At 43.7% G+C, this 12,335-nt stretch overlaps 1 protein-coding gene across 3 annotated transcripts in view; it reads right to left on the bottom strand.

Moving 5' to 3' along the window:
• AHCYL2 (adenosylhomocysteinase like 2) overlaps positions 1-5,051 on the bottom strand; it is a 164,145-nt gene extending 159,094 nt beyond the window's left edge. For 2 of the 3 annotated variants that reach the window (XM_025865625.2, XM_025865626.2), the window contains exon 1: positions 4,312-4,749. In XM_025865625.2, the coding sequence (XP_025721410.1) occupies positions 4,312-4,674 (363 nt within the window). In that variant the 5' untranslated portion in view covers positions 4,675-4,749. Of the gene's footprint in view, positions 1-4,311; positions 4,750-4,875 lie in introns of those variants that run through there. The other variant, XM_073899177.1, reaches the window with a different exon arrangement.
• Positions 5,052-12,335: the final 7,284 nt, after the last annotated feature.

Genomic DNA, 12,335 nt, shown 5'->3' with positions numbered 1-12,335 from the left:
TCAAATATATGGTAAGACCATTACACAAGCTCAACAAATAAAAAGAAATTGCCTGTTAGTGAAATAACAAAAACATCCACAAAAAAATATACAAATTAACTAAGATTTAAAAAGTTCAATCTGAGCTTTGGAACAGAGAAATGAAACTTCAACTGAAAAGCAAGAGAGTCTAGGCTTTGGAGTCAAACAGATTAGAGTTCTGTTAGTTCCATCACATTACTAAATGTGTAACCTTAAGACAAATTCCTTAATTCTTCAATTCTGTTTCCTCAATAAAACAAAGAGAATACTACCTATCTCCAAGAGTTCTTACAAGGATTAAGTAAAATAGTGTATGCAAGGCTCTAATACAGTGCCTGGTATGTAGCCGGAATACACAGCAGTGTGCTTCTCCTTCTAATTTAAAAGGCTTAATTAGAGACTCATTCATAAAGAAAGGACTTAAAGAACAGGGAAAAAATTGTTAGCTGGACAGAAAGGAAGAGCATATTCTTAGGTCCTTCAGATTTATTTCTAACTTTAAAAATAAGGATACATTTTTTTTAAAGTAAGGACAAATTTATCAGATTGTCAGTAAATTATTAATGTGAAAATGCATCATTGATTTTGGAACGCTTTTTTATATAAGATACTCTTCTTCCTTATAATTTTATAAATTTTTGAGGTTCTACATTTGTGCTTTTTTTTTTTTTTTCCTGTCTTATTTCTAGAATCCTGACTCAGACCCTCCTCACTTTGGTTTTGGAGCGACCTAAACCTTTGGCCAGATAGGCGTACCTTAGAGTTCACTAAGTATTCTGAAAGATTTCTGGGCAAAGACCAGAATCCAGCATCTAAAAATTTAGAAAGAATCAGTGTGGTATAATAAAAAGGACATGGGCTTTGGAAATAGGTAAAGGTTTAAAACAGATTTGAGTCCTACCTCTGCAACCTGCTAGATATATAACCTTGGGCAAGGCACTTTATCTCTCAGGACCTCATTTCTTTATCTGTAAAATGGAGATAATGCCACCTATATCTCAATATGTTGTTGTCAAGATTAGAAAAATGCGTATAATAATTCCTGGAATAGAAAAGGCCAATGAATGGTAAATCATATTCAGATCAATCTGCCAACAGTCTTACTGAACATTTTGTAAGGCTGTATTTTCCTAACTGGCAAAAGGAGTCATACTGTTCCCACATTCCCATGCCTATAACCAAAAGGTTCCATTTTAGTAATCTATAATTAACCAAATCAAGAGCTTAAAGAATTCAGGGCAAGAAAGAACTAACATGGCTCAACTCATTCTCTGCTGACAGAAACAAATCCAGTGTAAAGTGGATACGTTTGCCAAAAAAAAAAAAAGACTGCTTGAACATGGTCATTACCAATACTGATGTAAGCAAAAACGAGCTGCAGTTCTTGGGCTTGCAGCCTTACTGTCAGAAAGTTTTAACTTTCCTGAAATATATCCTCTCCTGCCTTGTTTTCCCTGCTGTGCTATGACACTCTTATTATCCTATTTTTAAGAACACAGGAAAGAAACCCTCTCAACTATTACTACTGCATTCATTTGGAATTTATCTGCCTATTTCACAAATCACTTCTTACAGAGATTTTTGGTTGGGGTCACGTGATATGAGTTTATGAAGAAAGACATTAATACAAAATTATGATAGCACCACAAGTTACACGATGGAGGTAGGAGCCAAAGATAAGATGTGACTAAGTAACCTGCACACCATATGTTCATTCTTATTAACTACTGCACTTGGGAATTCTGGCTCTTATAAAAAGTTTATTTCCCTTGTGTGGCTAAGCAGAATAACAGACCTAAGAAAACTGATGACAAATACATGAATAGTGTAAGGGAAACCATCAACAAAAATGTGACTTAAGATAAATAAGCTTGATTGTGACAGTTACAAAATAAAAGCAGTATTCACCAATTACACATACAAAGGCAGCTATTTCAAGCCCTAGTACTCCCAGTCCCTCCCTACAGTGAAAGCAGAAGGGTGCCGAGGTCATAATGATTATTTAAATACACAACCTAAGAATCAAGAAAGACTCAACAAATCAAAATGTCACACTGCAGTCCCTTAGTGAGGTGACTTTCAACTTGGGGAATGAAGGGCGGTCTCCTGCACTTATTTTAATTTAGTCAATTCAGTATCAAGAAAGTTAAAAGATTTTGTCCCCAAAATGGAGCTCAGCAATGCCTTTAGTTGTGTCATACAGCTGTATCCTTGCCCCGGAGCTTCAACTGCTTAACTTCCAGCAAAAGTTGTTTTCTGGTTGCAATTAACATTGTAAGGCAAGCTCAGCCCTGTCTTCCATAGCCTTGAGGCTGCTGAGTAAATCTAGAATCACGGAACCTACATTTTGATGCTGGAAAAACAGGAAGAAAGTGGTTCTGCACAAGGAAAATGGGCAAGAAGCACATCTAGATTTAAGAAAAACAAACTGATATGGTAGCCCGGGATTTTTTAACTTCTTTATATAGAATCTACTGAATGGGGCGCACCTTTCAGGGGAGGTCACAGGGACATGCACTTAAACCATGATGGGAGGACGAATAAAATAAAATCATCCTTAACAACAATAGCTATCACTTCTTAAGCCCCTAGTATATGTGCCAAGTTCAACGCTAAAGCCCTTTACAAATATTTCCAATCCTCAATCATATTAATATCCTCATTTTATACAAGCGGAAACTAAGATTCAGAGAATTCAGACAGTTATTTTGTAACTGTCACACTAATTAGTGAGGATACTAGTATTGAAACCCAGATTTGCCTGACTGTAAATTCCATGCCCTAAAAGTAATTTGTTAAACACTATTACCCTCGAGAGATCTAATCAAATTACAGATTTTACACGGAAAGATCCCTAATCACAGAAAAAAGATTTGACCAAAGTTATAAAGTAACTCAGCCAGTCAGAAATGTTTCAGATTTCAGGACACCTACCTAGACACTACCAGCCCTAGGACCTGTGCTGCCTCCTGTAATTCCTTCCAGAGGAGTTTCATACTGCAAATGAGACAGACACTGTCCTAAAGCATAATTAAACAAATTCCCTCAGTCTTGCATCTGACATCATCTCTCACGTATACCTAGGGAATTAGAATGAAACAGTTATCTGCTGTATACCTTAATCATAAGACTATTACAACAAAACTTAGGCTGGATCCAGAGTTCCAATTCAGCCAGGCGTTACACAGTGAAACCACTGCAGACTTCTCATCACTTGACTGCTGTTCTGACAAAGCAATTAAAAATCATTCACAACAATTAAAAAATAAGTCACTGTGTTCATATAATGCCTTAGAAATTAGAGCCATAAATCCCTTTTTTATGATCCATACCTCTGTCTTTTCCAACATTTTCCCCTTTATTCCTGGGCTGATTTAGCTTTATGAGAGAAGAGATACACCACGGATGGCCAGTGTAAGGGTAATACTGGAGTATCACACATCTAGGCTCACTTCTTGGTGTTCTGAGACTACTGGCTCTTCAAAACTATGTCTGAAAGAAGCTGACGAACGAGACAGGCAGCCTCGCAATGACTGCCTTTCTCTGAAGTGGAAGCATTCTTCCTAACACTTCAAGATCATAATAAAGGAACCAATGAAACAATCATTCTCTTCACACATAGTCGAAAAACCTGGTGGCCAACTACTAAGCAGTGGGGACGAATATCTGAAAAGAGTGAAGAGACTCTCTCCATTACCCTTCTACATTCAGAGAAGATGCAAGGATACTGCAGTATCTGGAATGAAGGGCACAGCCTCAGTACTGCTCTACGGAAGCGGCTGGCCACAGAAAGGCAGAAAGTCATCATCTGTACAGAAACCAGACGACTGAGGATTTCAATGCGAGGTTAACTACTGCTTACTCGTTCTCCAAATAGAAAAGATGTTTCCACCCTTATTGCTGGGTGAACTCTCAAAAGCCCTAAGGTGCTTCTAGACCATCGGGGTCTCCTCCCTGAATAGTCTGGAATATAACACAGGGGAGTGTGCTGGATGCGGGGGCGAAGGGTAGTATTAGGTGCCTCTCCTCCCCTGCCTATTCCAAGTAGTAGCGGAGAGCGCTACCTCCATGTTATTCACAGCGAAGTACGGCCGTGCCACCTGGAGTCTTCGCTCCCCAGCACTGGGCGCAGGTGGGGGCATCTCTAGAGAGTGGATTTGAGGGCGAAAGAGCTCTCCCGGCTAGTACGATCGGAAGAGAGGGCGTGGAGGGTGGTGCTGCCTTGCCGCGAGGATCTGCGGTTCCCCTCCCTCCTCCCTCTCTCCGCGTGAGGCAGCCCGGCCCCAATACCTTCTTGACCGTGCGCGGCGCCTCGGTGACGGTGCCGTCGGGGCTAACCAGGGCCTCGCCGCCGTCGCGGTGCCGCTGGTGCTGGTGATGAGGGTCGCTCCGCTTCATGGCCGACGCCTGAGGCACTTTCCCGGCGGCAGGGCTGAGAGCGGCGGCGGGCCCCGAGCCCGGGCCAGGGGCCGGGGGCCGCTCCGCGGGGGGAGCTGGAGCCTCGGGGTCCCCGCCGCCTGCTGGGGGGGTCATGGCGCTCACAGCCGCGGCGCTCAGTCCCAGTTGCGGCTCCGCCTCGGAGGGGCTCAGGTCCTTCAGCTCCACCTCAGGCACCTTCGCGGCAGCCGCTGCTGACACGACCTGCACCGACATCACCGCCTCCACTGCAACAGCCGGCTCCGACTCCAGCTCCGGCTCCAGCTCGGCCCCGCCTCCCGCCTCCCTTCCCCTGCCCTCCCCCATTCCCCCACTCCTCCCCTCCATCGCCTCCGTTCCCACCCCCTTCCTCCGCCCGCCCGCCGGCCAGCCCAGGCCTCCCCCGCCCCACCCCGCCCGGCCCCGCCCCGCCCCGACCTGGATCGGCTCGCGCGCGAGGCGCCACGGAACCTGTAGTGCGCTTGCTCCGGGCAGCACGCGGCCAGAAGACCGTGGGACCTCAGCCCCCGACCTACACTGCGAGGCGGCGGGGGCGGGGCCCGCGATGTCTCCTGGGAGTCGTAGTCCCAGTCGCCCTGTCTCTGGCGAGTGGGATTCTGTTAAGGGAGATGGAGCTCTAGCACTCGCGACTAACGGAAAGGAAAGGAGTGAGATTAGGTGACAAGACGTAGAGGATGAGGAAGAAAGTCTCTTCAGGAGTTCCGGCTTCCGGGAAAGGAAAGCCAGGAACCCTAGGGTTGGAAAGGTGGGGGAGGAATGACTCCCTACCCTGACAGCATGAATTTCCTCTGTGAACGTCTGTGATCACGTGACCAGGCATTTAAAGGAAAAGCGGAGGCGTCACGTGGGGACAGGGCCGGCCTAAGGTTTGAAGTGGCTTGGTTTTTCCGTTTCGGTGAAGTTGGGACCCCAACACACTTTTCCGAATTTTAATGGCTTTGTTTGTACAACGAATAAAAATAGGACCATACCTGCTGTGGCAAATCCTGGCACGTTTTGAGTTTGGAAGTTTAAAATCACTCTAAAAAAGAAGGTAGCTATCACTAGGTCGAAATTTCAAAACTAAGGAAAAACACGTAGCCTTAAGCAAGGTCAAATCTTCTGACCTATTAATCCAGATAAATACATAAGAAGAGAGGCATATTAACTAAAACATGAACAGTGATTTCTTAAGTGATGAGATTTGAGATGACTTTGTACTTTGTAGTTTTATGGGGTTTTTTTCGAGGTTTTAGATTGTTTATTGATGCCGAAGTAGGTTTGCCAGATAAAATTTTTGTTTTATTTTAAAAGATGTAAGCACAAAAACCTATAGCGGTTTTATTTTTAGTAACAAAAAGATTTTGAAATTAATGTCCAGAAATAGGGGAATGGTTACAGCCTTTAAAATTAAGTTTGCCAGGGGCACCTGGGTGGCCCAGTAGTTAAGCGTCTGCCTTCCGCTCAGGTCATGATCCCAGGGTCCTGGGATTGAGCCCCGCGTCGGGCTCCCTGCTCGGCGAGAGCCTGCTTCTCCCTCTCCCGTTCCCCCTGCTTGTGTTCCCTCTCTCACTGTCTCTCTCTCTCTGTCAAATAAATAAAATTAAGTTTGCCAAAAACTTTTTTTTAATGATGAAGAGAAATAAAGGTTTATGATAAGATAATATGCTAAAAAGCAGGATACAAAATTTCACAATCTGTAAGATTTTGCTGTGTAACATTTGAAAAAAAAAAAATACATTAGAGGCACCTGGATGACTCAGTCCGTTAAGTATCTGCCTTCAGCTTAGGTCAAAATCCTGGGGTCGCACTCCCTGCTCAGCGGGGAGTCTGCCTCTCCCTCTCCCGCTGCCCCTACCCCACCTCTTGTGCTTGTGCTCTCTCACTCTCTCAAATAAATAAAATCTTTAAAAAAAGATAAAGAAAAAAATACATTACAATGCAATTGACTGAGTGACAGATTATGGGTTAGGTTATTTCTTCTCTATTCTCATGGAAACTGAGGCAAGGGGGAATCTTACAGTTTATGGTTGTTCAGAGAGGAAGCAATAGCCCTGACAATCCCAGGAGACCTCTGGACATCTAGTCTTTAGAGTAAATTTTCCCTGGCAAAGAGAGAAAGAAATCATCTGTCTTATCTCCTACTTCCCTGTGCTACAGCTGTCTTGGGAATTCTGTTCATTTGTGGAGTTGTTTTACCCTGAATGGAGTCTTTTGTATCCTGGTCTTCAAATGTATGCCTAACACTATGTGTTGGAAGGCATGTGAGCATTGCCGTTTCACAAAGCCCACAAGTCCACCAGACCCGAGGGCTTCTTAAGGTTTCTTTTCACACTGTAGCTTTCAGAATTTCCTTCCTGTTATAAAGAACCAGCCCAGAGCTTCATCCTCCAGCTGTCGGAGCAGAGATTAGCAGCTCTATAACTGATTTCTTTCTTCCTCTTAATACACAAGGGACCTATGGTAGAGCCACCTGGCATGTGTTGGAGCTCATAGACAGCAGCTGCCTACCTGGACTGCCACTAGAATTGATTACTGAAGAGAGGAATTAATTCCTCAGTGGGATGTGGTTACAAAACCTCAGGAGTTGGAATGCTGGAAAGAAACTGATATTCATACTTTATTTATCCAGGCACCCTCTGCTGGTTAGGACCAAACATCAGGGCACACTCCTCAACCATTCTCAACTCCATCCTACACACCTGCTGCTTCTGCCATCTTTGTTACTGAGGGACACCAGGCACAGGTGAAGATGGAAATACCATGCTGGAAACAGGATGATTAAGCACAAGTTTATGAAATATGTATTTGTTAGTTTGTTTTTCAAAGTTCAAAAGATAGAAGAGTATTTCGTGAAAAGTAAAGCATCTTCAGTTCCTCTCCCTGCATGCAACCAGTTAAGTTTCATCCGCATCCTTCTGGAAATATTCTGTGTATTTATGTATGTATTCTCCTTCTTACAAATAGTAGCCAGGAGCCTTGCTGCTTTCACTCAACAATGGAGATAGTAAACCCAGAGAATTACATATAATTGGAAGGGTCCTCTAATCCTCACACTGTAAAAATAATGAGATTAATAATTGAAGTTAAAATGATTTACTTAGAGTCACTTCAAATTTAGCAGCAGATTCAGGACCAGATGTCAAAGTTCTTTATACTGCAAGATTACCTGACCGATAAGAAGTATGGGATTGGGCAGTCACTGAGTACATGTGGTCCATGACTTCCCACTGGGTATGGAGGGCCTTGTGTTTCTATATGCCACTCTCCTTCCTCTGGGTTAGGATCTTAAAACTTCACCCAAATGTCCAGCCAATGCTTCACCAAAAATTCTTCTGTGTTTGCAAGCTGCATGTTCAGATAGATAGCCATCTGTAGATACCAGGTAGCCTTTGTACTCCATTCCCAACTTGGATTTCACCATACTGCCTTTCCTGTTGTTGTTGTTCTAAGATTTTATTTATTTGGGAGGGAGAGCACAAGCAGGAGGAGTGGAAGAGGGAGAAGCAGGCTCCCAGGGAGCCCGATGTGGGACTGGATCCCAAGACCCCAGGATCATGGCCTGAGCCGAAGGCAATCACTTAACCAACTGAGCCACCCAGGCACCCCTGCCTTTCCTGTTAATCCATTCAGGAAAGGTTTGGGATTGAGGGACAAACATCACAACTATAAGCAAATGCCGTAGGCCACTCACTGCCAACTGAGCTGTCGTCCGGCCCTTGTGAATGGAGTAGCCACGCAGGCAGATTATGAAATATTTAGATAACAGTTCTTCCCTACTTATTCAGCTGCCACACCCTGGCAAGCAGGAATGTATGTTCCCTGTGGGAAATTGGAAGAACTTTTGAGGTATCTGACCAACCCAAGAGAAAAAACTTGAAGATAATCATTATTGAGAGTTCTCCCAAGGAAATGGGCCAGCCAGATCACCCTTGGTGAAGACCCCACCCATGTTCACTGTTTCCGAAGAACAATTTAATGTCACACTCTTAAGTATGAGCGGATAGACAGTCCTCAGATATATGAAGAAAACCTTTAATACAAAAGACAGAGATCAACACAAGCAAGGAGAAAAAAATAAAAAACTTAGAGGAAACAGAGACTATGCATCAAGAAGAAATCAAGACCAAAACAAACAAAAAAAAATCATTAATATCCTCAGAGACTTAAGATATTATATTTGTGAAAGAACATGCTATTTTAAGAAGTGAACAGTCAGAAAACAAACATGAGACTTTTAAAATAAAAGCATGTAGCAGACATTTTTAAAAACTCAATAAATAAAAAGAGAAAGAAATTAAAACCAGGAAAGATGCATTTTCTCTTTACTCAGATTGTTGAAGAATGGTGGCTTGTTTCATGGTTTTTAAATTTGTGTCTAATGCATGTTTTAACATGAAAGATGGAATGCATTGTCTAGCTACAGTTTTGGGGAAAAGTTGGTCTTTTAGGAATTGTTTTTCAGATCTTCAATAAGTTTTTTCTTTCAACTAAAAAAAGAAGAGGCTCCTGGCTGGCTCAGTCAGAAAAGCGTGTGACTCTTGATCTTGGGGTCATGAGTTCAAGCCTCACTTTGAGTGTACAGATTACTCAAAAACAAACAAGCAAATAAAATGAATTAGAGGACCAGTCCAATAAGTCCAACATCTGAATAATAGGAGTGCTAAAATGAGGTGACAGAGAAAATGGAGTGTGTGTGTGGAGGGGGATGTGAATCAAAGAAATACTTTTTTAAATTTCCCAAAACTGAAAGATGAGAATTTCCACAATGAAAGGGGTCATTAGGTACCCAGCCCAACAGATGAAAATAGACCTACATTAATATACATCATTGTAAAATTTCAAAATTCTGGGGACAAAGAGACGATCTTTAAATGTCTGGAGTGGGTCAAGGAATAAAAATTTTACAAAAGCTCAAGAGTCAGAAAGATATTGAACTTGTTAAAATTAGTTCTGGAAGCCAGAAGATAATTCCTTCGAATACCCTGTTTGCCTTCCCTAGAGAATGATCGGACAGTCAGCCAGGTGTGAGAAGGGCAGTCATCTGACTGCTCAGAGTTAGATAGGAGATCAGGGACTAGTCCTCCTGTTTTCATTTCTGTCTTCTGAAGTACCCACTACCTCTAATTCAGAGCCTTCTGGGGATGCTGCAATGTAAGTTTTCTCTATTGCTGGCTAAAACTTTGCTCTTTCAAATCTGCTAAATAATCATTCATCATTTACTCTCCAGCTTTGGAAGCTGTTACTATTGACTCCTTTCCCCGCTCCTCTGTTTTCCCGGGAGGCAAAGATTGAAAGACAGCTAAATCCTGATCCCTTGTATTGAAAAGTCAAATGATAACACCTAAAATGAACATTCAAGAGCTAGTATCATATTGTTCAGACATATGGAAGTAAATATAAAAATCGTCTAAAATAAACTGGTTGACTCCCAAGAACAGGAAATGATGGGGTATCTGGTAGGAGTCAGGTCCCAAAACATCTGTGTTAATCAACAAGACCTATAGAATGATTTGACTTTTCATACTCTATCCTGTGCAACTTAGATGAAAAGAAAAAGTTTAAGGGCAGGCAGAAGCAATACATAAACAGTTTATGGATACATAACTGCATATGCATATACGAAAGTATAATAATGGGCTGGAAGGCAACCCACCAAACTCAAAGAGTTGTTTTTCTGCCAAAGAGGGAAATTGGGAGGAAAAAAGAACCAGGGATATTGGTCACAGGGGACTTTAGCTAAATCTGTTATACTTTATTTCTTTTAAAAAAAAAAAGCTGAAAGCAAATATGGCAAAAAGATTAAAAAAAAGAGTTAATTCTGAGTAGTGGGAATTGGGTGTTTATTAGGTTGTTCTTTATGCTTTTCTATAGCTTTTCAATTTCTTAGGTTAAAGAAAAACAAATGAAACTCCCACAGGCAGAGGAAGGGATGGGGCGGTGGCCAGACTGCTTAAAAGAAGTTGGGACCAACAGAGGCAGGCCTCCCAACCTAGGAAGATGGATGACGAGGCTGAGAGTGGCAAGGGACCCAAAGGAGCAGATGAGGGAGGAGCTGCCCCAGCGCTGAATGCTCAGAGACCTCTGTTTTCTCAGGGCAAAAGCCAGGCCACAGGGAGCCCCCCAAACCAAGCTCCTTTTGGACCCCGAGGTAGCCCTTCCAGGGATCTAGCTCAGGAGCTTTGGTAGAAAAGTGACCACTGTGACTCAGTCATGAGAGCTGGTGCTCCTGTAAAAAAACAAAACAAAACACTGCAAGATCTCTTGGTTGCGGGAATGTCACGGTCCTGGACCTCTCTCTGCCGCCTAACGTAAGCATTCACAAAAAGTGGGCTCACAGTGCCCTCTCGTGGTTATAGACTCTCTGTCAGCCTCCACGACCAGAGGTAGAAAGGCAACGTTTCTGAGCTTTTAAAGCCCACAGTCTAGGGCACCTGGGTGGCTCAGTCATTAAGCATCTGCCTTCGGCTCAGGTCATGATCCCGGGGTCCTGGGATCAAGCCCGGCATTGGCATCGGGCTCCCTGCTCCGCGGGAAGCCTGTTTCTCCCTCTCCCACTCCCCCTGCTTGTGTTCCCTCTCTCGATGTGTCTCTGTCAAATAAATAAAGAAATAAAACCTTTAAAAAAAAATAAAGCCCACAGTCAACTCCCCCTGCGGTCCCATTCCTCATCCTTTATGTAAGTGTTTCCCATTAAAGAAAGAAGGGATGGAGGGAATGTCCACAAAGGTGAAAAGAAAGAAAATTGTTAACATTTTCCCTTATTTCAGAAAAGATCATTAGACCACACTGATACATTTTACTGTTTTGAATACTCTTGTTGATAAAGGTTAAAAATAGCTATATCCCTGCTGAGAGAGGCACAAATGGCACTGAGGGGTGCAGGGAGGCCAGAGGGAACCCAGCCCAGGAAACCTGGAGGGGAGGAAAAATCCAGAGTCAGAGCTGAGACTGGAGAGTCTGGACTTGGTAGTTAGGAAGACCCTGGGCCCCGGGGTCTGTCATGTACGAGCTGTGAGGTTGTGCGTAAGTCCTTTTGCTTCGCTGAACTTATTTCTTCAAAAAACTAGCTCCTCTGATCCCTCTGAATTAAACCAGAAGCAGTCAAACACAGTGGCCAAGAGCCCACTCTGAAGCCAGATAACCTGGGAGAACCCCAGCATGACCACTTACTGTGTGGCCCGGGTGAACTATCAAACCTCTCTGTGCCTCACAGATCTGTGGTGAGATTCAGTGAATTAATGTATGTGCAGTGCTTAGAAAAGAGCCTAGCAAGCTAGCTGTGATTATAATCATTTGTGTGTAATGTACTTAGAATATGATCAGCTCAGTATGTTAGTTCCAGGGAACCTGGAATCTAGTTCTGGGCAAAATGCTTATGTCCCCATCACATAAACAAACCCGGTCAGTACTCCACAATACCTTCCCAGTCTGTGGCTATCACCCCCTTTCCTCCACAGATCCTTTCCACATGATCCTGAGTCCTTGCAACCCACTTCCCAATCTTCTACTGACATCTTTTTGGAGGAAGTGGGGCTAACAGGCTTTCCTTGGGGAAGTCTGAATTCCTTTGACTGCCCAGCTATGGATCAGAAAGCATTGTCCTCCTGACATCCCTTTTAGAAGGAAGAGGCCCCCAGAGGTGGGGCCCAGGATTGCCACCGGAGCCATGCTCACCTACACTAGACGGGGGGCCCCTTGCTTCCGATCGTCCCTGCAGAGGCAAGCGGCATGTTCTTGCTCAGTCACCTTATGGGCAGCGCACAGTGAGGCAGCTATGGCCACAGAAGAGTTTCTGTCCCTATGGAGCTGACTGGCCAGGAAGGCCAGCCAGCACATTAAGCTGACATCAGCCTGACATCTGTCGGTCGTGACCTCAATAGTACCAAGCGGCTGGC

This window comes from Callorhinus ursinus, unplaced genomic scaffold (genome assembly GCF_003265705.2).
Source record: "Callorhinus ursinus isolate GAN/ISIS: 27379988/994484 unplaced genomic scaffold, GSC_fseal_2.0 scaffold12, whole genome shotgun sequence".
NCBI lineage: Eukaryota > Metazoa > Chordata > Mammalia > Carnivora > Otariidae > Callorhinus > Callorhinus ursinus.
Note: the sequence above shows the minus strand (reverse complement) of the source record. Positions and strands in the feature narration are given on the sequence as shown.